Genomic DNA, 26,284 nt, shown 5'->3' with positions numbered 1-26,284 from the left:
TTCTTATGGTAAAGGTGTAAAAGTAGATGCCTAGACACAGAGGCTAGATCTCTTGCTCTTTTTCTCTTGGAATATAAGATTTGGGCTTCAAATAGTTTGTAAACCTTAAAAAGTATTCTGTCTAGGGCAGACACAAAAGGCTTATGCCTTTATCCTACCTACTCAAGAGGCTGAGATCTGAGGATCACAGTTTGAAGACAACCTGAGTAGGAAAGTCCATTTGACTGTTATCTCATTAAAAAGCAAAAAGCTGGAAGTAGAGCTGTGGCTCAAGTAGGAGAGCACCAGTCTTCAGCAAAAAAAAAAGGGATATACCCATGCCCTAAGTTCAAGACCCAGCACTGGCACACACATACACACCATGCATGTATACACACACACACACACACACAACACACACACACACACACACACACACACATGCACACATGCACGCACATGCACACACACACAAGCATTCTCTCTAGATTATAAAAGGTTAGTTAAAATTGGCAAAGTCTTATGCAAGCAGAAATATCTTTGATTTAGAAGATTGGAGTGGCAAATGAATGAGAGAAAACCCATGAGGCCAGTTTGTCTCTCCTACAGCCTCTGCACTGAAAAAAATATTGACTGGACACTCCACCTCTTACAAAGCACTGGTTTCCCATCTGGCTATGTATAGTATTCTGTTTACACTTAAAAATAGGTTTCTTGTTCAACACAATGGAAATGCTTAGGGCAGTCACTTCTTTGTCTAGCCACAGTGCAGAACTGCATTATTGATCTTGGGATTTGTCCAAAGGACATCCAGGTGGTTATCAAAATTCAAGAGCATTTCAAAGGGCTAGTTGATAATCATAGGAAATATGATGAAGGACAGAGTGTAATTCTGGAGGAAACCTTCTTTGAGACCTCATTTAGACTGGCATCCTTCTTTCTTTCATTAGCTTGGTAATAACTAGCAATCACATAGCAATTATCTTTGCATGAGTCAGTCAGAGTGAGTGCTACCTCCAGCATGGGTGCCAGGACTAATGTACCTAGTGTGTCTTGGGAGCACAGAATGAGATGCAATCCATGGTGGGGATGGGGAGGTGGAGGGATAGCAGCAGGTGCTCCTTGCACTACTTCTGTGTCTCTATGCAGTCAGCCTAGGTGGTCAGCTTCACCACAGGATTACGAATCCCACACACCCTCCTGATTTCAGGCTGACCCCACAAGTCCCTAGAATATGTCTAGGATATTCTTAACCGAGGATCATAGTAGCTGAATAGCTATGTGCATATGACTATATAAAATGATGCTTATCAAAATAAACTCCAAGAAATTGAAACAAGAGGTTTTCTTTTTCCTTTTTTACATAGGGTTTGCAGTTATTTCTTTTTTATTTTTTCTTCCTTTTGGTTTATTCCCCATTGTCTGTTTTTTATTTCTGTACACTTTGTCTTGTATATAATAAGTTTATCTGGTTTGGGGAAGGGAAGGGGAATCACAGAAATGGTGCGACAAAGGGTGAACCAATGCAACTGTGATACTCACTAGACACCATGTTGGAAATAAACTTTACAACCTGGGACGGAGGCAAGTCGGGGTGGGGGAATGGGTGAAAATGAGGGAGGGGATAACACTGTTCAAAAAGAAATGTATTCACGACCTTACCTATGTAACTGTAACCCCTCTGTACATCACCTTTACAATAAAAGTTTTAAAAGAATAAATAAAAGAAAAAAGAAAAAATGTACTCATTACCTTGCTTACATAACTATAACTCCTTTGTACATCACCTTTATAATAATAAAAATTAAATATAATAAAACAAGTCCCAGACACGTGGCAGGGAACTGGTCTGGCTTTGCAAAGGAAACATCTGGCACAGCTTAGGGCTGGAAGCCTGTTAGAGGGAGAGCTTTCACTCCTCAGAAGCTGCTGCCTAGAGAGACTGCCTGACTACCCTGGGCCCTTGGTTGAGCCCATCACTTACTCCTAAATCTAAAGAGTATATTCCCCATAAAGTTTTGAGTCTAGTCAGGCACAGGCCAGATGTAAAAGTGATATGTAGTGTATACCTTTTGTGTTTTGAGTTTGTGATCTTCACGCTGGAATTTGTACCAGATGGATTTCAGGATGGAAGCAAAGGGAGTGACCCCAATTCCTGCCCCAACCATAACAGCCACTTCATACTGGAAAACATCCTCACTGACTGTGCCAAAAGGTCCATCCACCTTGATCCTAGCAGAAGACAGGAGACAATAGACAAGAGAAGTCTCATCTCTCCTCTCTACCTCAAACTCTGTCCCAGAAACGCCCATCCCTCAGCAGTCTGCTGCCACTTATTTCAATTATTCTATCTTACCTGATGGAAGTCTCTGCTGGTCTATAGGACCTACCTAGGCATTGGTGGATATTGTTGTTCAAATGCCCTTATGAAATTTTCTGTCCAGTCCCCTGCTGCTCGGACATGAATGGAAAAGAAATCTTGCTCTGGAGCAGAGGTCAGAGTAAAGGGATGCCACTCCAGGAAAGAGATAGAAGGACAATTGACAAAGATATATTGCCCCACTTCCATACTAAAGCCATGCTTCAGCATTTGCAATTCCAAAACTTTGGATGGGTGCATAACTACCTGTGAATGAAACACAGAGACCATTGAAGGCAAACTCAGAAAATGTACAAGGACAAATGCAATAAATGAGCAAAGGTGGAGAACTAGTGAAAGTGTAAATTGCAAGGCCAAGTCCCTTCTCAAGGGGGCAACAGATATTTAGCTCCAAAGAACACAATGTACAACCTAGATTCAGTGTTAGCAGGTTTCCTATTTTTTGGTGGTACTGAGAATTGAAATCATAGCTTCAAATGCTCTGTCACTTGAGACATGCACCCAATCCTTTTGTTTATAGTTTCTTTTTCTGATAGGGTCTCAAGTTTTCTCAGGCTGGCCCTGGACTACAATCTTCCTATCTCCACCTCCCTCATACTGGGATTATAGTCATGTACCCATGCATTGCCATGCCCAGAAGGCATGTCTTTTTTTCCTTTTATATTTTAAATACTGGCAAACCGTTTTGTTGTTATTAGTGTTGGTTGGTTGTTGGTTTTCAGTCTGTTAGTTTTGTTTTGTCTAGGGAATCCATCCCAGGGCCTTGCACATACTATGGAAGCACTGTAGCACTGATATACAACCTCAAACCCCAGTTAAACATTGTGTAGATAAATTAAAATACATCCATAGGCTAGATCTGAATCAGACCACCTGTTACATCCTCAGTATAAACCTGTCCTGGTAATTTCTATCAAACTTCTTTCTCCCATAACTGTATCCAGCACTGAAAAAACAGAGGTATGTTGTCTCAACCTTAAGTTTTTCCTGTTCCCTTCAGGAGAAGGCATTATGACAATTAAGTTCTATTCTCAGATAGACTAGAACTCTTAACAACAGCAAAAGGATAGTGGGTACTTCTTTACCTTGGTTATTACAACCTTCTGCTGGGAACGACAAAACCGCAGGAATTTCTCAAAGACATATAGAATAAATGGGGCAATGATCCACTTCCAAGACTACAAAAAAAGGAAAGAATGAGGTTACCTATCAATCTCCCATTTAGGACTTGTATGCATAGTACTTCATTCCTCCACTCATCCAGTGAATATTAAGTTCTCTTCTGTGTATCATTATCAAGCCACTAATATTCAGATGTAAATGAAAGTGAGTATCCTAATCTGTTACTCATAAGACAATTCTCTGAAGCAAAAGCAAAAGACACAAATAAAACATACACATGTGCACACTCATATGTATACACATGCATGCATACATATTCTTACAGTATATATAAATATATAATTTAATTTTGAAAAATTAAGACTATTTTCCAGGGCAACTTGCCCATTGAAAAACAAACAGAAAAGGTAAATATGAGAGCAGCATGGGTGGCTCACACCTGTAATCATAGCTACCTAAGAGGCTGAGAACCAGAAAATGGTGGTTTGAGGCCAGCCCAGACAGCAGAGCTCACAAAACCAACTTCTCAGACCATAGCTCAGCGCAGTGGCTCTGACCTGTCATATCAAGTCTTGTAGGAGGCTGAGATTGAAAGGATCAAAGTTCTAGATAGAAAATCCAGGAGATTCCATCCCCACATTGGGAAAGTAGAGTTGGCAATTTGAAACAATAAAGTAGGTGGAGTACCTGAATAAGTGCCTGAAGAGTGAGACTCATATAAAATATAGTTATTAAAACACAGGCTTGAGCTGAGCATCAGTGGCTGTAATCCTAACTGTAATCCTAACTACTCAGGAGGCTGAGATCTTAGGATCATGGTTCAAAGTCACCCTGGGTGGGAAAGACCATGAGACTCTTACCTCCAATTAACTATTAGAAAGCCAGAAGTGGGGCTGTGGCTCAAAGTGGTAGAGTGCTAGCCTTGAGCAAAAGGACCTCAGTGATATTGCTCAGGCCCTGAGTTCAAGCCCCATTTCTGGAAGAAAAAAAAGCCCCAGAAGTTCAGCCTTATCACATCTTGAGACCCTGCTTTCAAAACCCAGTACCAGTACCAAAAAACTCCAACAAAAACAAAAGCAAAAAAAACAACAACTAAGAAAAAAGCTGAAAGGATATGGCTGATAACAATAACCGATAAAATGTAAAATGCCACCACTTCTCAGATGCTCAAAGCATTTATCATCTAGTAATAAGTTTTTCTCTTGCTTATTATTATTACAAAGCGGGCTTTCTATACCCTAAGATTTTCATGGATGACAAGTTACCTATATACACACAAAGGAACTACTAAAAATATATTTCCTAGCAATTCTAAGTGATGAGCCCTCTGTGGAGTGGGGTGTCTTATGCTTCTTGAGGCAACACTTCCTTGAGTGTCTATGAGGAAGGAAGGAGCGGAACTGTGGCTAGTGTTAACTGAAAGTAGGCATGATAGAATTTGATGCTGTTTCTTCTTCTTTATTTTTTTTTGGGGGGGGGGGTACGGTCATGGGCCTGAACTCTAGGCCTGGGCGCTGCCCTTCAGCTCTTCAGCTCAAGGCTAGCGCTCTACCACTTGAGCCACAGAGCCACTTCCGGCTTTTTTCTGCTTATGTGGTGCTGAGGAATCGAACCCAGGGCCTCATGCATGCAAAGCAAGCACTCTACCACTGAGTGACCTTCCCAACCAGTTGATGCTGTTTCTATTTGGGGGGAGGGCAGTCGTGGGGCCTGAACTCTGGGCCTGGGCACTGTCCCTCAGCTCTTCAGCTCAAGGCTAGCGCTCTACCACTTGAGCCACAGCACCACTTCTGGCTTTTTTCTTTTTGCTTATGTGGTGCTGAGGAATCGAACCCAGGGCCTCATGCATGCAAGGTAAGCGCTCTACCACTGAGCCACCTTCCCAGCCCTGATGCTGTTTCTTATACTCAGTTTGATTCAGAATGCTTGAATCAAACATACTTTAAAATGGGTAATAACAATATGAAAATATTAGCTTCAAAAATAGTATAGTTACAAGAACATAGTAGGGTTGTAATGTAGCTCAACACAACCCTGGGTTTGATCACCAGCATCTCAAAAATTAATTTAGTTAATTGAAATTAAAAAACAAAATAATATATTAGTCTTCCTTCCTTCCTTCCTTCTTGCCTGCCTGCCTGCCTGCCTTCTTTCTGTCTTTCTGTCTTTTTTTCTCGTGCTCTTTTCCAGACTTGAACTTATCAATACACTACCTAGCATGTCTCCTGGATTTCTCAGGGGTAGAAATGGAAGGAAAATTTACTTTTCACTGTGTGCTCTTCTCTTTCTCTTTCTCCTTCTCCTTATTATTCTTGCCAGTACCATGGCTTGAATTCAGCAACTCATACTCTCAATTTCTTATTTCTGCTCCCAATTGGCACTCTACCACTTGAGCCACACCTCCACTTTTCTGGCCTTTTGTCAGTTAGCTGGAGGTAAGAGTCTCTTTGATTTATTTGCTCACATTGGTCTCAAACCTCAAACCTTAGTTCTCAGTCTCCTGAGTACCTAGGTACAGGCATAAGGCATCCATGCTCAGGTTGGCACACATCTACAATTCCAGGTACTTGTGAAGTAAAGATTGGGAAGATCACAGTTGAAGCCAGTGCCAGCAAAAAGCAAGATCCTATTTCAACCAAACAATCCAGGTATGGTGGGTCTCATAGCTATAATCCTACCTATGCGTGAGGCCATATGTAGGGAAATCATGGTCCCAGGCTAACCTCAAAGAGAGACACAAGACTCTACCTGATATATAATGAAAGCAAAACTTGCTGGTGGCATAAGTCAAGTGGTAAAGCTCTGTCTAGCAAGCACAAGGTCCTGACCTCAAACCCCCTCAGATACAAAAATATAAAATTATCAAGTACAAAAAAGGATAGAGTAGCAAGGTGCCAGTAGCTCACAACTTAATCTTAGCTACTCAGAAGCTGATATCTGGAGGATCAAACTTCAAAGCCAGACTCTATTTCCAATTAAGCAGCAAAATGCCAGAATATAGACGTCTCCAATGGTAGAGCACCAGCTGTGAGCAAGCAAAACCTGGGCAGGAAAGTCTGTGAGACTCCTATGTCCACTAAACTACCCAGAAAGCCAAAGTCGAGCTGTGGATTCAAGTGGTATCGCCTTAGCCCTGAATACAAAACTCAGGGACAATGCCCAGAATTCAAGCCCCAGGACCAGCACACAAAAAAAAGAAAAGAAAGAAACTAGAGCCAGATGCTAGTACCTCATGCCTGTAATCCTAGTTACTCAGCAGACTGAGATCTTAGAATTGCTGTTCAAAGCCAGCCCATGCAGTCTTTTGCCCCAATTAACCAGCAAAACTCGGGCTGGGAATGCAGCCTAGTAATAGAGTGCTTGCTTAGCATGCATGAAGCACTGGGTTTGATTTCTCAGTACCACATAAACAGAAAAAGCCAGAGTGGTGCCATAGCTCAAGTGGTATAGTGCTAGCCTTGAGAAAAAGAAGCTCAAGAACAGTGCTCAAATCCTGAGTTTAAGCTTCAGGACTGACAAAAAAAAACAAAAAACAGCAAAAATCAGGAACGGTAGGCAAGACTCCAGTAGAGCAGCTATCTGACAAATGGAACACCATGAATGCAAGCACCAATATTGTCCAATAAATAAATAAATTTTAAAAGCTTTTCTTTCCTCTGTGAAATTTTGTCCAGGATTTCATAGCTGAGCTTAGGGATAATACTATGATGAAGAGTTTAATCTTTGGATTCTGAAATGCCTTAAATTTAAAGTCTGTTACTTACTGTGACTTTACTTATCTATTAGAATACTTGTCCTATTGTCTAAAATGAAGGCAATTCAAGCACCTGCCTTACAGATAGGCACACTATATGGTAATACTGGGACATAGTCAGTGCTATCAGGAATGTGGGGGCCCATTCTTACTACTATGGGGGATACACATGCAACAATCATCAGTTCTTCTGCAAAATCCCCTGCTGCCTGCCTAGTGGTGATTATATCGCAAGTTACTTGAAGTTAGGAAACTTGTAGATAATCCATTCTGGAACCAGTCCAGGACTGAGCTAAAAATAACGGTTCTAATCTGAGTAACATGAACAATAGCAATAGTTCCTAACAAGAGTCTGTCCTCATCCACAATGTTCTTACCTCAGGGGGGTGTCCCTCAAATTGAGGATGCTTACAGTCTGAGTTATTCTCACCCCACTTCTGAAAAGACTCTGCACATTCACTGGGGTGACTATCAACCAGGCTTTCCTCTGTTTGACCACGGACAATTCCACTGGAACAACAAACACAAAGAAGAACCATTTAGAAAATGAATTGTGCAAGGTTGAGGCCCGGGATAGTAACACAAGGACATTAAGACCTTACCCAATGCCATGAAGCACTAAGCAGATGATATAGATGACAAAAAGGTGGTGGGTGTACCAGAAGAGCTCAAAATAATTCCTTCGGATAAACTCTGTAGCTGAGGTTACCATGAGAATCAAAGCTAATGTGATGATCACTCCAGTGAGCCCAGCAATACTAGTGAATGTCATATACATCACTGTCTGTGAGAGGAGAAATGTCAGCCTGACCCACTGTCCACCAAAGATCCCATGACCTTCTCACAGATCATGGGAAGCAGCCCCCAGAGGCCATTGACCCAACTCACCACATCTGGGGACTGGAAGGGATTTAGCCAAGAGTTTCCCTGTTTGTCATGATGAGACAGGCTGGAAAGCACAAAGGCCAGAGATCCATTTGGGCCCTGTTGGCTTCCACTGTAGCGCTCAAAGTTAAACAGGTGTGCAATGATGTGAATAACTAAATGGAAAGATGAAAAGCCAGGTTGTGTCTCTGGACCATTGTGGCAGGCGTGCCCCATCAGAACATGAGAGTCCTATATGTAGTGCCTAGTAGAAATCAGAGGCCACAGGTGGTGCAGTTCCAAAATCCTTTTCATTTCCCAAAGGAATAGAGTGTAAGCTGTGATCATAGGTCTAGAACAGTTCGTGGCAAATGATACAGGTGTTCAATAATTTCTAATATATATGGATATATATATATATATGGATAAATGAAGCTAGATTCTGAAGGCCCTGAAGCCCAAAGTTTTGTGGTTGTCCTGACTTACTTGTGAATATGCTGATCATATACGCCACCAGCTTATGGAAGGTAAGATTGTAATCCAATGGCTCTCTCAATGTGCGGTTGCAAAACTACAAAGGTAAAGTGATTGTGGTTAGGTATCACCAGTCAGCCTTGTGAGAGTCACTAAGTAACCCATCATCAATATGATTTAGACTGAACTGGCCAATAGCTAACCATCTTTGCCCACTCCCTTAGTCACCAACGGAGACCTTTAGCTTCCATTCCCAGGGACTTAGTGTTGGACTGGCCTAATGGGGGTGCCAGAGTTTCTTTAATGTGAAAGTTGACATAGGCAAGGCTGGGACTCACTGAGCAGGTGCCCCTCAAGAATGACAGCAGATTACGACACACAGGAATCAGGATAAGCATGGTGTTAAAATTCAAGCAGCGAGCAGAGGCTCGGGCCACAGCCAACGCTGTCTAGAGTAGAGGAGAAAAAAAAAAGAGAGTTAGCTGCTATATCTAGCTTCTACGTGGTCAATACTGGCCCATCACACTCATCAAAGACCTGCAAATGGATACAGGTACAGTTTTCTGCAGCTTTCCAGTTTCCAGTCTCTCTCTCTGTGTCTGTCTATCTGTCTCTGTCTATGTCTCTGTCTCTCAGGGTTAGCACATTCAGGCCTATCTCTCTGCAAAAGACAGAAAATGTGCTGGACCTAATACCTGAGAAATTCTCATGACAGTGGTTTGAAAATGTTTGATCATATATTTATCAATATAAAAGAGAATAGGATTTAAAGTGATTCCATATTCACAAATGCATTCGATAAACATAACATTTTATAGAGAGAATTTTTATTCAACACAATTATAGTTTTATTATTTGTCCTCCCTAAAATAATCTGGAGAATCACATATGCTTTAATGGTCATTTTAAATAAAGATCAAAAGTAATGATACGATTTTAGATAGTGACCATTTTATTCTCTTTTCTGTATTTTCTAATATTGAAACTGTAAGAATGTAATCATTATTGAAGAAAACCAACAAAAATAATAACCATTATATTTGATATCTTTGAATACTAGAGAGAGCTTAGTCAAGACTAGTAAACCCCGGGGCTGGGAAGTTGGCTCAATGGTAGAGCGCTTGCCTTGCATGCCTGAGGCCCTGGGTTCGATTCCTCAGCACCACATAAGCAAAAAGAAAAAAAGCCGGAAGTGGTGCTGTGGCTCAAGTGGTAGAGTGCTAGCCTTGAGCTGAAGAGCTGAGGGACAGCGCCCAGGCCCAGAGTTCAGGCCCCATGACCGGACCCAAAAAAAAAAAAAAAAAAAAAAGACTAGTAAACCCCTTGGAGCAAGATTCTTAAAAGTAAGTAGACAATTTAGAAGAGAGATCTTTTCTTGTTTTGGAAGAGAGATCTTTTCTTGTTTTGGAGCCAAGGCCTAGTGCATGTTAGGCAAGCACTTTGCCAAGAGCTATATCTCCAGCCCTGAAAAAGTAGAACATCTAAGAACAGAATTTCCAAGCTGATTTCTCCACATGGCATAAACTAAGAGCAAGTTGATCCATCAATAAAGCCAAGAAACAAGACTGACTAGGTATAGGCTAGACACAGTAACAATTCTTTGGTAACTAAGATCAACCTTTCAACTGTGTATTAGTGGTCTCTGTGTCTGTAGGTGTACTTTGATCTCAGGCTACAGAGTGAAACAAGATTGTAGTACTAAGCCAAAGTGTGGATGACAATGAAGTAATATTTTTTGCACTTCCTCTTGCTGGCCAGTCTTAACATGTGTATCTGGAGACTCAAAAAATAAGTATGACTAGCCACTAGTGACCCATGCCTGGAATCCTAGCTACTCAGGAGGCTGAGACCTGAGGATGATGGTTTGAAGCCAGCCCAAGCAGGAAAGTCTGTAAGACTCTTATCTCCACTAAACTAAAAACAAAACAAAACAAAAAAAACCTGCAAGTAGAACTGTAGCTTAGAGTGCTAGCCTTCAGCAAAAAACTAAGGGACAGAGCCCAAGCCCTGAATTCAAGCTCCAACACTAGTGAGCATGCATGCACACACGCACGCGCATGCGCGCACGCGCGCACGCGCATGCGCGCACGCGCGCGCGCGCGCACACACACACACACACACACACACACACACACACATAATGGTTCAAGTTCATAATTTCCCAACCTTTCTCTAATATTTTGTCCTGTTTGTTGTATGTTTTGTGGGTTATTTTGTCAGCACTGAGGCTTGAACTCTGGCCATCACTCTCTCAGGTTCTATCACCTAAGCCACACCTATATTTCTAGCTTTGTGCAGTCAGCTGGAGACAAGAGTCTCCAATTTTTCTGCCCAGGCTGGTTCCACACCTTGATTCTTGAAACTCAGCATTCTGAGTATCTAGGATTATAGGTGTTAACCACTGATGTCCTCTCTAATAATCTTCAAGACACAAAAACTATTTTTCCAAACAACCTAACCCAGGGCAACATGACATTAATTAATAAGCCAGGTGAAGATCTAGTGTCCATAATGACCAGCTAAGCAGGCGATAAAGTGAGCAAGAGCTGCCCCATTGGCTTTCCATTTATGCTCTTCCTCATGACTTGTGCGCTGAGTCACACTTTGATTGGTCTTGGTAGAGACAGCTGGTTCCATTTCTGAGTAATTCGTCTCAGAGAGCCTACATTTTCACATTGGTTCCCATGGCTTACTTATTTGAGTTACAGGTGTTTCTTCAAGCTAAAATTGGTAAGTGAATTGACAATATAGGACTATAATTTCACACTTCTGTATGCTGTGGCAGCTATCTGTACACGATGGGTTTTTTGTTAAGAAAACGTTTTGATATTGCAGCATGCTGGAATATCTCAATGTATATTCATTTCTCTCTATCAACTCTCACCAATGCTATAATTGAAATGCTGCTATTATGAATGTCTCTGTGACTATGGATTTCTACTACTTCCTCTGTCACTGATTTGATCTGGTTCAAAGGGAATCCATATTTTCTCCCAAGGGGAGTATGAATTTAAAACTACCCTATCAATCACAGCCCAGGCCAAAAGTGAGACTCTACCTCAAAAATAACCAGTGTGAAAGGGGGCTGGACATGTGGTTCAGGTGACAGACTGTCAGCCTTACAACTACAAGGCCCTGAGTTCAATCCTAAGTCCTGTCTCAAACAAAAACCCACCCTATCAAATAATTGAATCACTTGTAGTACACCAGTGCATTGGCCTGTGGTTGTCTTCAAAGGCTGAGAGCAATATGCAGTGATATAGTGGTACTAAATGCTTGAACAACTAGCTCTTGTGGGAAGGCAGATTTCCCATTTCCAGCATCTGCTTATTTTGAAAATGCAATGAATCCCACCATAGTAGATTTCATTGGCATTAAACACCACTGAATGCAGACTTGGGAAGAGAAATCCACAACTGCTGAGTTGCTCACAGGGAAAGATATTTGAGATACATGAAGTGTAAAAATGATTGTCTAGCCAATCTACAATATTGCACTATTCATTGTGATCTCCAAATGGATCCTTTGATTACAAATAGAAAAGTGTTTGTTTTTAAAGATGAGTTGTCTTCAAATATGTGCATTGAGGAGCCTTGAGGAAAGCGATTTTTAAAAATCAATAAGAAATAATGAAATGGTTAAAGAAATGTATTCCTATTTATCAAAATATATGGAACTATACAGAAGAACCAAAACTCACAATATGGAAATTAAAAGTGTACAGTATAACCAAGTCAGTGGTTTACACCTATAATTCTAGCTACTTGGAAGGCTGTGATCTGAGAATCATGGTTTGAAGCCAGCCCAGCAGGAAAGTCCATAAAACTCTTATCTCCAATACATTACTAAAAAAGCCAGAAGTAGAGCCGTGGCTCAAAGTAATAGAGTACTATCCTTAAACAAAAGAAGCTTCGGGCAGCACCTAAACCTTGAATTCAAGCCCAGGACCAACAACAACTAAAAGGAATGGGGTTGGGAATGTAGCTCAGTGGTAGAGTGCTTGCCTAGCATGCACAAAGCCCTGGGTTTGATTCCTCAGTACCACATAAGCAGAAAAAGCCAGAAGTGGTTCTGTGACTCAAGTGGTAGAGTGCAAGGATTGAGCAAAAGAAGCTCAGGGACAGTGTCCATATCCTGAGTTCAAGCTCCAGTACTGGGCAAATAAATAAATAAATATATATATATATACACACAAAAACTTATCTCAAAAATAAAAACAAATCCTATGTGTCTTGTGTATTTATGGATATAAATCAGTATGTCTAGTTATAAACACACCCAACTATCAATAGCAGTTAGCTCTCAGAAGTTGAATGGGAGAGGGATTTTCATATCCTACTGATATATTTCTATGGGGCTAGTTGTCCTTGAAAGCATCATCATTTATAATTAATTTTTAAATGAGGCTTAAAAAATGAAATCACAGGAAATCAGTATGATTCATGTTTCTGCTGTTGACTTTTTAGGCCTACAGTAATCAGGTTTTTATACCTAGTCACATTTATTGCATCATTCTCTTAGTAAAATCTATTTAAAGACAAATTAATACTTCCTCTGGAGATTTAGTTTCTAAAAAGTCATCAAGGACAAATCTTTAAAATGGAAAAAACAGCAGGGTGAAATAAGTCATGAGCAGAATATTCAAATTCATTGAGATCTCCACGTGGATCCTTTGATTACAAAGAGAAAACAAGATGAACTGTCTTCAAATATGTGCATTGAGGATTCTTTGTGGAAACCTATTTTTTTTTAAAGAATCAACAACAAGATGAAAGTGATTTAGCCAAATCCCTTACCTGTCAGTGCATAGTAGAGTACAGATAGCTATTAGGTTTGGCCCACATACATCAGCCTTGGAAGAATATGTCTCACCTCCAGACTTCCTGGTGACCTTCATATTCTTGTGTGAGGCTCACTCTTTCCCCTTCTGAGCTTGAACTTCCACTTTCTCCATTCTATTCCTCTGACCTGACCCTATTTTCCTGCAGATACCGAGTTTTGCAGTTCTACCTGCTCTTGAGGTCCAATAAGTATCTCAAGTATCCCTCCTGTTCTATAGGTGACATTAGTCCACACATGGTTCTCAAATTGTTTGTTTTTAATCTTTCCTGTTTTACAATCTTCTCCCTCTCTCTTCCCTTCTCTTCCTCTTCCTCTTCTTTTCCCTCCTTCTCGTCTATTTCCTTCAACTAAATGTTTTCTTAAAATCAAGCAGGAGGGACTGGGAAGGTGGCTTAGTGGTAGAGTGCTTGCCTAACATGCATGAAGCCCTGGGTTTGATTCCTCAGTACCACATAAACAGAAAAGGCCAGAAGTGGCGCTATGGCTCAAGTGGTAGAGTACTAGCCTTGAGCAAAAGAAGCTCAGGGACAGTGCCCAGTCCCTGAGTTCAAGCCCCAGGACTGGCAAAAAATAATCAAGCAGGAGTCCGTAAACTCATAAGTGGGGGCAGGGGCACCTGAGTTGCTGAAAACCTGATGGAAAACCACCACCTAATGGTTTTCTTTATTTTATGTCTTCCTTTGGGGCTGAGAAAATCCTCCAGATTAGGACAGGGTCAGGTTTAGTAAATAAAAATACAGAATATCCAAATAGATTGAATTTCATATTAAAAATGCACACATTTGTATAGCTATGTTTATATTTATATTTACATATTCATGTAAAAATGACCCAGTTTACCTGAAATTCAATTTTAAATAAGTACTCTGTTTTTTCTGGTAAACCTAGTCTACAAGAAAATTAGAACATTGTGTCACAAACAGCAGGTATTAGAGACTTAAAAAATAGCCAGTGTGGCTTTAAACAGCAAAACTCCACCTAAAAAAGAGAGAAATTCTTCACAACTACAATACTTACCCCAAGAATTTCTCTTGTGTAATAGTACTTTTCATTCTTCTCAAAATTTAAAAATGCAGATACAAACAGGTAAATATTCAGCCCTAACCAAACAACCTAGAGTAAAAAAAAATATCAAGAAATACATGAATTTGGAAAGGAACAGAAATAGTGGCAACATTTTTTTACTATTTTGTGCTAAAAGTTTTATTATATTTTCTGTTTTCATTTGCAGTGAGTACAATTCAATGAGGATAGAACCTAATTTCAGAATAAGTGCTTTTAGTTATTTGGCACTAATGAGCGAGTTAGTAGGGCTCAGTACCTACAACTCAAAGATCCCAGAGCATGTGCCGGGCACCAGTGGCTCACGCCTGTAATCCTAGCTACTCAGGAGGCTGAGATCTGAGGGTCGCAGTTCAAAGCCAGCCTGGGCAGGAAAGTCCCTGAGACTCTCTTATCTCCAATAAATCACCAGAAAACCGGAAGTGGCGCTATGGCTCAAGCGGTAGAGCGCTCGCCTTGAGCTGAAGAGCGCAGGGACAGCGCCCAGGCCCAGAGTTCAAGCACACGACCGACCAAAAAAAAAAAAAAAGATCCCAGAGGATCTCAGACTACGGAAGCAGGGAGTAGTCTGAAGTGGTTAACCACCCCTGTTAATAGCAGAGTACTACTAGGTAGATAGGGAATAAAACGTGATGGACATAACACAAGGCAGATAACAAGTGGCCCATCAAGGTGCTCTTGTTCCCATAATGCCTCGGGCTACCACTCAAACATTTCTTCCCATAATGCCCTAGGCATTATGAAAAGAGCCAGGGCAGCACATGCACAAGCCACCAAGCAATCAGTGAAAAGCCCAGGAGAGAGCTATGGCGGGATTCCTGTACTATAAAAACCACTCTCTAAGAGGACTCCATTGGATGCCTCTTTGGGGTCTCTCTTCTGAGAGTCTTTACTATCCCTTCGTGGTTTTCTTTTCTGTCTGTTTAAAATAAATAGCTGGGTAGTGGCTTATGTAATCCTCGCTATTTAGGAGGCTGAGATCCAAGAGTCAAGGTTCAAAGACAGCTCAGGCAGAAAAGTCTGTGAGACTCTAAGCTCCAATTAACCACCAAAAAGCAGTCAGTGGAGGTGTGGTTCAGTGTTAACTGAAGAAATCAGAAAAATAATATTCTGTGACATGAAAATTATATGAAATTCAAATTTTAGTAACTGTAAATGGTTATTCAAACAGCCACACCTACTTATTTCTGTATTGTTTATGGCTGTTTCAGGATACAATGGCAGAGATGAGTAACCAGGACTCACCATATGGCTCATAAAAGCCTAAGTTATGTTCTGTCCAAATTTGTATAGAAACATTCACCAATTCCTGGTCTACAGCTTTCAAAGTATTGCATTTGAAAGATAGTAGTGAGCAAATTTCTGAAGAAACAAAGAAAAAATTTAGCATCTACAATTAATACCCATCTGAAAAGTTCTAAACCACTCCTTAATTATTTACTGACACACATTGTCCTGTTTTTAGATTGTAAATCTTTTTATCCCCCAAATTAACTGAGTGTTGTTTTGGATTCCTTTGAGCTTTTAAGACTGCATTTGCCTGTCCAAAGTTCTATGTCTACATTGCTTAAAGGGGGAAATTTGGAGCCCACTGCTCACTGCTTTTGTAGACCACCCAACTGAGTTCTAGCTCATATTGGTTGTGCTAGTTTGTACTTCAGCAGATCTAAATGGCACTAGGATACCTTGAGAAATAGTCCTGCTCAAGTCTTTATGAGAAACAGTTCAGCCCATTCTGAGTCGCCAGATCTTGGCCTCTAACAGCACAGTATAGTGAATCTAAGTACAATCTTGGAAACAAACTGCTTGCTCTCAAATTCTTGTGCTATCACGTACTGGCTTTGTTATCTTACAGATACATGGTTTAAATTCTCTGAACATTAGTTTTACACCTGTGAAATAATGAAAATATCTATCTCTCAGTAACACTATGAGTCTCATATTCAATAAAGCATGTAAATTGATTAATGTAATGCATGCCATATGGTAAGAGCTTAATAAATGACTGGCTACAGAATTGCAACATTACTAAACTGGCTTCAATTATCAATTTTTCTCCCTCCTCCAACCCTCTATTTGAGATGGGTTTTGCTGTGGCTAGTCTAGACAAGATTGGTGTTGAATTCCTGGGCTTAAGCAATCCTTCACCTGAGCCTCCAGAGTGTCTGGAACTAGAGGCATACCCCACCATATCTGGCTGCCAATCAATATCTTCCTGGTTTCCTTTACTCAGAATCATTTCTAGAGCTGAGTGTCTTTTAGACACTCTTTGACTCAAGAGGGAAAGGAAAACTGAAAGATACAGATACTTCAAGAATTTGGAAAAAAATAAAAGCTTTTTTAGAAGGAGCAGAAATATTTCAGGATCAGAGAGGGATGCAGAAACAAAGAACCCTATCATCCCATCATCAAATGTAGGCAAAGTAAATAATGTAATACAGCAGCATCTAAGTAATTAAGGAATTCTGTTTCCCACCTTGGCTATCATTCCCTCCACTAGGAATGGAAAAGAAGGTGCAAATACAGGACTTGGGAAGAAGTAGGATTTTTTAAAGCAACTTATTCTTTATTTTAAAACACAGTATATATGTATGTCAAAGGTAGCAAGAAGGCTGAGCTTGCCAATAGTGTTGTTAAAGTGTGGAGATGAAAAACTATAGAGTTAATATGAGTTATCACCATAAATAATAGATTCCCCAGCAAAAAATTGAGAGGGGTAAAAAATACAATGGGATTTATAGATAGAAAAACCCTTACATTAATAGTCACTTTATTAATCCCATTCTTCACCAAACCACCTATCACCTCCACCACCACATGGCACCTGAAGTCTGGAGAAAACAAACAATTGGCTAGAGGCCACTTAGCAGCAGAACAGAAAGGACTTTCCAGGTTCCCCTAGTGCCTAATCTCATACTCCTTCTGCTACAGTGCAAAAGGAACTAAATATAAGGCTTTTGGTCTTGCAATTCCAAATCATAGACTAGTTTCCCAAAATAAGCAATTGGCCTGCGAATAACTGCAAAAGAAACAGCCCTCCAGAGGCACACTGCATTTTTTCTCTAGGACATCTAGGATCTCATGGGACCCCCACAAAATGCAAGAGAAGGGCTGGGAAGGTGGCTCAGTGGTAGAGTGCTTGCCTTGCATGCATGAGGCCCTGGGTTCGATTCCTCAGTACCACATAAGAAAAAAGAAAAAAGCCGGAAGTGGCTCTGTGGCTCAAGTGGTAGAGCGCTAGTCTTGAGCTGAAGAGCTGAGGGACAGCACCCAGGCCCAGAGGTCAGGCCCCACTACAGGACCCAAAACAACAAAAAAAAATGCAAGAGAAAAAAAGAGTCATTGGAAGAGAAAGGACACAAGGATCCCCTAGGCTTAGGTGAGTCTCAGAAGTGAAAGAATGAAGAGTAGGAAGAAGGTGTGTGTGTGTGTGTGTGTGTGTGTGTGTGTGTGTGTGTGTGTGTGTGTGTGTGTGTGAAAGAGAGAGAGAGACAGAGACAGACAGAGAGAGACAGAGAGACAGAAAGAAAGAGAGTGAATTGAGAAGAGAATGTACATCAGTGAGATATTGGAGAAGTTCTGAACATGTTTGCTAATTAATTCAATGACATCAAATTACCTTACTTTGTATAATCAAGGCATTGTTCTATATCTACAATGGGTAATGCTGGAGCCACTACCCACATGTGACTACTGAGCACTTGAAATGTAGCTCATTTTAATTGAGATACACTGTGAGTATAAAATATGAAAAATGGCATTCCAAAGACTGGGAACAAATAATAGAAATATCTGTGCTGGTGGCTCATACTCGTAATACTAGCTATTCAGGAGGCTGAGATCTGAGGATTGTGGTTCAAAGCCAGTCTGGGAAAAATGTCCATGAAACTCATCTCCAATTAACCAGCAAAAGCCACAAGTGAAAGCATGGTACAGGTGGCAATGTACCTGCTATGTTCAGTGAGCAGAAAATGCCAAGTGAAAGAAGGGAACCCTGAGTTCAAGTCCAGAACCAGCCCCAAAAGAAAATGATCTCATGGTCAATATTGATTGCATGTTAAAAGATTAATATTCTATATATTGAGTCAAATGAATTACATTGTAAAAATTTTCATCTGTCTCTTCTTACCTCTTCTCAGTATATGTATTATAAAATATAGAAATTAGATATGTGAATTGTAATATATTCCCAATAGGCAGTGCTAGGTCAACATGATATCTAAAATGACTCCCAAACTCAAAAATACAATTATTTTGTGAAATCTTGTTGATAGCAGTGTAGGAAAGATAAATAGAAGTCAATATTTCATGGCAGGAGTTAGAAGTGAGATGAAAGAGAAAAGAAGTCATAAAATAGAAACAGACAAATTCTAAGTACTCATGGGTTGGCAACATAAACAACTGTAATATATCTTTGTTCCCTCATCTGGTCTAGAGTTGGATTTTTTTTCTAACTGATAACCAACTTTGTGGAACCAACTAACAGTCATCAACTCATCCCATTGAGGATAACTTTACAAATGTCTTCAGACATGTTGTATTCTTATTCTGTGAACATTCCTAATTAATATGAAGTAAAACATCACATACCAGAAACAAAATTGAGAACCAATGGTGAACCACCCAGCTTCCCATTGTTGAGTGGTTTGGAGCCTCTCTAAGCAGGGCAGATTAGAAGTCTGGATCCTGAAGAAGTCCTTCAGGTTGAGCTGTCCGTCTTCTTACAGGGTCTGTGAGTCCTTCAGATGTGAAGGATGCACATCTACTCACAAAGCTTTCAGGAAATAGATAAGTGTAGTTTGTCTTCCTCCTCTGGACAGAACTGTGTAGCAACTTAAGTAAGACAGCCCTACCTATGAGAACCACAGGGGTTTTCCCTCTTGGGGATTTTACCCCTTAAGGAAGTAGCAGTCTTCTAAAGTGAGTCTCTCTGATCATCTTATCAACATAGCCCAGTGTGAAATACTGCTTTCCTTGATAAGAGATTGGCAGATGTTTCCCATGTGAGAAAAAATTAGGCTGAGGTTATATGCAGATTGCCTCAGGAGAAGCAGAGGGAGGAGGGTGTGTATTCTGGAGATGCTACTTTGAGTTAGCTTTTCAGAAGGGTTACCATATCCATCTGCTGTCATTTGGATCTTCACCCGGCCAGTTTGGAAATTTCAGTACATCAGTTTCCCTGGAAGCTGATCCCTGATTGACAGACAGAATAGCTCTAAAGAAAGCTTGACTGACTAGAAGACCAGATCAAATGATAGCAAATTGAACAGGTGTAGATGTACACTTTGGTGCAAATCAGTCAGAGGCAGAGCTGTCCCAAATAGTGAGGTGATTGTCTAAAATGTGGGTTCAGCTCTGGATGCTAAGATTTTTTTCCTTTCCTAAAACAGTGAAAATATACACAAAAGAGGACACAACTTACATGTATGAATGTAAAGAATAATTTGAATTTAATGATTATCTTTCTTCTCATTATCCAGGTAAAAATGAAGCATACTTATTTCCAGTCTCTTAAAGCAACCCTATGTGTCCCTCCCTAATCACACCCCTTGTCTTCTCACCCTCTTCCACCAGATGAATTTTGAAGTAATCATTCTCTTGATTTTCTTTATAGTTTTGTTAACTATTATTGCATACCTAAAAGTAGGGTTCAGTTCTTCTTGCTTTGAATGCTTTTGGTAAATGCACAATAATAATAGTATGATTTGTTTTTTTCAACATTGTTTTTATTTGTAGTTTCATACATGTTGGTACATGTATATTGCATGAATGCACCTTAATGCATTCAGTGATGGATGGATAAAATATTCATGTAATGACATTCATGCTACAGTTTCTCACCAGAGGAATTTCCAGGAACTGAGACTTGCAGATGCCCAACATTGCTACATAAATAAATGTCTACTCCAATGAAATTTGGGTTAGTTTCGAGAGTTTCCTCCACAGGTTTATTGATGCTTGGGATTTTTTTAGGACTTGCAATTTATGAAATACTATTTCATTTGCCTTTCCTGATAATTAGGTTAAATCTCTCTCTCATTTTTGCTTGTTTGGTTTTTTTTTGGTACTGGGATTTGAATTCAGGGCCTTGCACTTGTTGAGCTTGCTTATTCAGCTGGCATTTTGCCACTTGAGACACTTCCTAGATCTGCTTTTTACTGGTTTTTTGGTGATAACAAAGTACAAAGACTTTTCTGCCCAGTTGGTTTGAACTATAGTCTTCGGGACTTCAGGCTCCTGAGTAGCTAGGAAGGCATGCATCAGAGGTGTGTGATTGAATTTTTTAAACAAGATCTCACTATGTAGACTTAGCTGGACTCAAACTAACTATGTAACAAACTTGTGATCCTGTTGCTTCATTCTCTCTTCTTGCCTCAGTGCTAAGATTACAGCTGTGGCCATCACTCATGGCTTTAAGTACTTTTGTGCTGGTCCTGGGGCTTAAACTCAGGGCTTGATGTTGTCCCAGAACTTTTGCACTCAAGGCTAGTGCTTTACCATTTGAGCCACAGCTCCATTTCCAGCTTTTTTGGGGTTTAGTTGGAGATATGAGTCTCATGGAATTTCCTGCCAAGGCTGGCTTTGAAACACAATCCTCAGATCTGAGGGTCCTGAGTAGCTAAGATTATAGGCGTGGCTTTAAGTCCTTTTGAAATTCAACTGTGAGCCCTTTTTCTTTTCTTTTTTTTGGGGGGGGGTCCAGTCGTGGGGCCTGAACTCTGGGCCTGGGCGCTGTCCCTCAGCTCTTCAGCTCAAAGCTAGTGCTCTACCACTTGAGCCACAGTGCCACTTCCGGCTTTTTTCTTTTTGCTTATATGGTGCTGAGGAATCGAACCCATGGCCTCATGCATGCAAGGCAAGCGCTCTACCACTGAGCCACCTTCCCAGCCACTCTTTTTCTTTTTACATAGGTGACTATTCTGGGTTTTGGCATATATACATGTATAGATGTACATTTATGTATATATTGTGGGTGAGGGGTGGTGAGACTGAGACTCGAACTCGGTATCTGATACTTTATGCTCATTGACAGGTGCCCTGCTGCTTGAGCCAGGGCTCTTGGCTTATGTTTTTATTTATTTATTTTTCCTTTTACTTGCAGAGTTTTAGACTTATATTTAAAATTGATATTAATCCTTTATTGGTTACATTTATAGTTTGTGTTTTTACTCTTAATAGTGGTTTCTAATAAATGGAAGGTCTTCATTTTAATGTACTTTGATTACCAGGTTTTTCCAATATGGCTTATATGAGATCAACATAGTTTTTTGTAAATGTTTTGTTTTTTTGCCTTGCACATTTATGCTTTGAATCCTCCTATAATTTATTTTATTTATGTGTATTAATTGTTGGAGCTGTTTTTTATTTATGATGTGAGGTAGAATTTTAATGGATAGCTAATATGACAGAACCATTTTTGGAAAAATGCTTTCTTCACTAAAGTAAAATCACAGTTCTAGCATATATCAAGTATTTACATACATGTAAGTTCATTCTCCAATTCTGTTTAATTCTCCCACTGTCTTACTTACTATGGCTTTCTAATAAATCTGAGCAACTCATAGGCCAAGTTTACCCAGCTTGTTGTCCAAGGCTGTTTTGGGTGTATTGGCCTTTAGCACACTCACGCAAATTTTCTTAAACTCTAGCATTTACAATTTTATTTCCCCTTATACTGAAAATTGCTACAATAAAAATACAATCCACAAACAAGAAAATAATCAAGATCTTCCTGAAAGTAATGTAAATATTGTGACCATTAAAAATGATTCATTGACTTGTCACTAGTGGCTCATGCCTGTAATCCTAGTTGCTCAGGAGACTGAGATCTGAGGATTGTGATTCAAAGCCAGCACAGGCAGGAAATTCCATGAGACTCTTATCTCCAATTAACCACCTGAAAACCCAAAATGGAGCTGTGGCTTAAAGTGGTAAGTGAGCAAAAAACCTCAAGGGACAGTGCTCAGGCTTTGAGTTCAAGCTCCATAACAGACAAAAAAAAGTTTTTTAAATAATATTATAAACATTACCCTAGTTTGAATGTAACATTCTTAAATCTAAGGTTTTAAATATCTTCTTCTTTAAAAAAATATAGTTCTACTAAGAATTTATATCTTTTCTTAATTTCTACAGTAAATAACTTATAGAGGTGGGAATGCCTACTCCACAGCCATTCTTCACAAAAATTTCATGAACTTTATAATTTCTTGATACTCTTGGGTCCCTGGAATTTTCTTATCCCAGAAGAACTATTTCATCTATGTTATATTCTCTTCTTAGGTATATTATCCACACATCTCATTTTTTGTAAGAATGTGATCCTTATTTTGTGAGATGTTAGAAATATAAATATTTTAGATAGACCAGGTCATGTCAATCATGACTTGAATATTTTAATTTTTTCCAGTGTTCTTTTTTCTCTTTTTTCCCCAAATCTCTTTTGTACTAGGGCTTGAACTCAGGGCCTTGCACTATTGCTTGGCTGGTTTTTTTTCCTTATCGAGGGTTACAGTTGTGGACCACCAGCACCTGGCTTCTCATATTTTTATTAGCATCAATTAGTTGTACAATGGGGTTTAATTTTGATATGTCCATAGATGCATACAGTGCACCTTGACCAGAGTCTCTCCCTCCATCATTCTCCCTCATCCCCATTCCTTCTGAAACAAATTGCAATAAGCTTCACTGTTCCATTTTCACATGTGTTTGTATTTTCATTTTCATTTTATTTTTAATTTTTTTTTTTTTTTGGTCAGCCGTGGGGCTTGAACTCTGGGCCTGGCCTGGGCGCTGTCCCTCAGCTCTTCAGCTCAAGGCGAGCGCTCTACCACTTGAACTACAGCGCCACTTCCGGTTTTCCGGTGGTTAATTGGAGATAGGAATCTCACGATCTCTCCTGCCCGGGCTGGCTTTGAACCGCGATCCTCAGATCTCAGCCTCCTGAGTAGCTAGGATTACAGGCATGAACCACCAGCGCCCGGCTTTTATTTTTATTTTTGTTGGTCATGGAGCTTGAACTCAGGGCTTGGTCACTGTCCCTGAACTTTTTGCTCAGGGCTAGTGGTCTACCACTTTGAGTCACAGTGCCACTTCTGGTTCCCTGAGTCTCAGGGACTTTCCTGCCTGAGCTAGTTTCTAACCATGATCCTCAGATCTCAGCCTCCTGAGTAGCTAAGATTACAAACATGAGTCACTGGCACCCAGGTTACATGCGTTTTTATATAAAGTATTTTGACTATATTTACCCTCTCTGCTTACCCTCCCATTAGTAGCCACATCCTGGACAGGACCAGCTTTACATTCCTTTCATGCATTTTTAAGTATATTTTAATTGTTCAAAAGGTTTCACCATGGTATTCCATGCATGCATATATAGTACATTAATCAGACTCAACTTCCTCACTTATTCTCAGTTTCCCCATACCCATCACTCGCCATAAGCCTTCAGTGACTTTCATTTTGCCAGCTTCCTTCATTTTGGTATTGTTCATCCTCTAGCATCTTCCCTTCAGCTAACATTCATTTAAATTTTATTGCTATTTTTGTATATATTTAATAGGATCACAGGTTATATATTTTTACCTTTTAATTATGACTGTTGGATACAAATACAACTGGTTTAAATACATACTGATTTTTTTTGCGGGGGGGGGGGGGGGGGGGGGGGGATGGGGGTCCAGTCGTGGTGCCTGAACTCTGGGCCTGGGTGCTGTCCCTCAGCTCTTCAGCTCAAGGCTAGCACTCTACCACTTGAGCCACAGCGCCACTTCCGGCTTTTTTTTTTTTTTTTTGCTTATGTGGTGCTGAGGAATCAAACCCAGGGCCTCAGGCATGCAAGGCAAGCACTCTACCACTGAGTCACCTTCCCAGCCCCTACATACTGATTTTTGTATCCAACATTGCTAAACTCACTTAGAAATTCTAATAATATTTCTGTAGTCTTTCAGAATTTTTTCAAACCAGTCATTATTTTTGCTCTCATCATAGTTTTCTGATTCTTTCAGCTCTGGTTTCTTTGGCATGGTTTACTACACTAACCATACCTCCCAGTACAATGGGAACAAAGCTAGTAATAGTTATCCCTTGTCTAACCCCCAGTCTCAAAGGGAATTGTTTCATTTTATTCTTAAATATAATGTTTGGTGTATTGGTACCCAGATACACATTCTTATTTTAATTTGCATTAGGGAATATTTACACAAACAAAAAAATCACATTTTAACAGGTTTGTTAAGGTATAATTTGTAGATCATAAAATGGTTCTATTATACAGCTCAATAGATGACTCATTTTATATTTATTTTTTAAAAAAACAAAGAATTTCTTTGACATCACAAAACCCATAAAAATAATGTCACTATTTATCTAACACACCTGCATTTTAAGTGCTATATAGTACTGAGCAAAATTAGCACAGCAGGTGATAAGACTATATATAGAATTAATTCCTACCATCAGGCAGCTAGAAATCTGCTAACCCTACATGAAAGTATCAGACACAATATATATTCTTCTAACTCAAACCAAAGCTATAGCCGGGTGCTGGTGGCTCACATGTGTAATCCTAGCTACTCAGGAGGCTGAGATCTGAGGATCATGGTTCAAACCCAGCTCAGGCAAGTCTGTGAGACTCATCTCCAATTAACCACCAGAAAACTGGAAATGGTGCTGTAGCTGAAAGTGGTAGAGTGCTAGCCCTGAGCTGAGGAGCTGAAGGACAGCACCCAGGCCCAGAGTTCAAGCCCCACAACCAACAAAAAAAAAAAATCTATCACCAATATAACATCCAAAAATGGTTATGGCCACTCCAAGCCACTTCATGTGAGGGGAAGCTTTGATGGAAGGGAGTTGAAGTAGAATGAGAATAATTCTTCTTTGGTTTTATTTTAAATTACCTTAAAGTAGTTGTTCAAATGAGTTGCCATTTAACAAAAAAGTTTATGAATACAATGCATCTTGATCAATATTGAGAATCATTCTAATCATTTGCCATGAAAATACCTTACTTTGGCAAATTGTGCAAAATCATTTCCCATGCAAAGATCATACTTTTAAAAAGGAACTGAAGCCAGGTGCTGGTGATTCATGCCTGTAATCCGAGCTACTCAGGAGGTTGAGATCTGAGGACTGTGGTTTGAAGCCACCAGTAAGTCTGTGAGACTCTTATCTCCAATTAACCACCCAAAAAAGCTGGAAGTGGAGCTGTGGTTCAAATGGTAGAGTGCTAGCCTTGAGCACTAAAAGCTCAGGAACAGTGCCCAGGCCCTGAATTCAAGCCCCGGAACTGGCACAAAACAAAACAAAAAGAAACTCAAACCTGTTCATGGGAGAGTGGCCAAGATTATATAAAATACTTGAGAATATCCTAAATTAATGAATTTGTGGTAGAAAGGCAGTTCATCCTAGATGTGAACTCAAGAGCATTTTTTTTCCAGAGGTCTAGATTGTTATAGATTGTAGACCTAAGGATTTAACCTAGAAATGAAGGCTCTAAATTGACATATTTTTTCTTAATTTAAGACAATAGTTTTTTTTTTCTTTTTTTATTCCTTGAGACAAGGTTTTACTACCTGGGCCAAGCTGCCTTCAAACTTGAGGTCCTCTTGCCTCAGCCTCTTAAAAGCTAGGAGTGTGGGCTATCACACCCAGCTATAAAGGCAAATTTTCTGGCACAGATATTCAAGGAAGGGGATTATGTGTTTCTTCTTACCTGAGCCACTCTAAGAAAGATAGACAACCTTTTGCCGGCTATTTTTTAGCAGAAATGTATCAGATGGTTAACTAGTGCTTTCAGTACCCTCTGAGTT

At 40.0% G+C, this 26,284-nt stretch overlaps 1 protein-coding gene across 2 annotated transcripts in view; it reads right to left on the bottom strand.

Annotated features, from left to right (window-relative positions):
- Nucleotides 1–19,303, bottom strand: part of Nox1 (NADPH oxidase 1) — a 31,196-nt gene extending 11,893 nt beyond the window's left edge. The window contains exons 1-10 of one of the 2 annotated variants that reach the window (XM_070040084.1): nt 19,068–19,303; nt 14,433–14,528; nt 8,912–9,022; nt 8,586–8,670; nt 8,124–8,275; nt 7,838–8,019; nt 7,613–7,745; nt 3,445–3,537; nt 2,370–2,605; nt 2,049–2,211 (exon numbers count right to left, since the gene is read on the bottom strand). In XM_070040084.1, the coding sequence (XP_069896185.1) occupies nt 2,049–2,211; nt 2,370–2,605; nt 3,445–3,537; nt 7,613–7,745; nt 7,838–8,019; nt 8,124–8,275; nt 8,586–8,670; nt 8,912–9,022; nt 14,433–14,528; nt 19,068–19,112 (1,296 nt within the window). In that variant the 5' untranslated portion in view covers nt 19,113–19,303. The remainder of the gene's footprint in view (nt 1–2,048; nt 2,212–2,369; nt 2,606–3,444; nt 3,538–7,612; nt 7,746–7,837; nt 8,020–8,123; nt 8,276–8,585; nt 8,671–8,911; nt 9,023–14,432; nt 14,529–19,067) is intronic. The other variant, XM_070040085.1, reaches the window with a different exon arrangement.
- Nucleotides 19,304–26,284: the final 6,981 nt, after the last annotated feature.

The sequence above is a fragment of the Dipodomys merriami genome, unplaced genomic scaffold (assembly GCF_024711535.1).
Source record: "Dipodomys merriami isolate MVZ:Mamm:240054 unplaced genomic scaffold, mDipMer1.0.p SCAF_3, whole genome shotgun sequence".
NCBI classification, from domain to species: domain Eukaryota; kingdom Metazoa; phylum Chordata; class Mammalia; order Rodentia; family Heteromyidae; genus Dipodomys; species Dipodomys merriami.
This window is presented reverse-complemented; position numbering and strand designations above follow the sequence as displayed.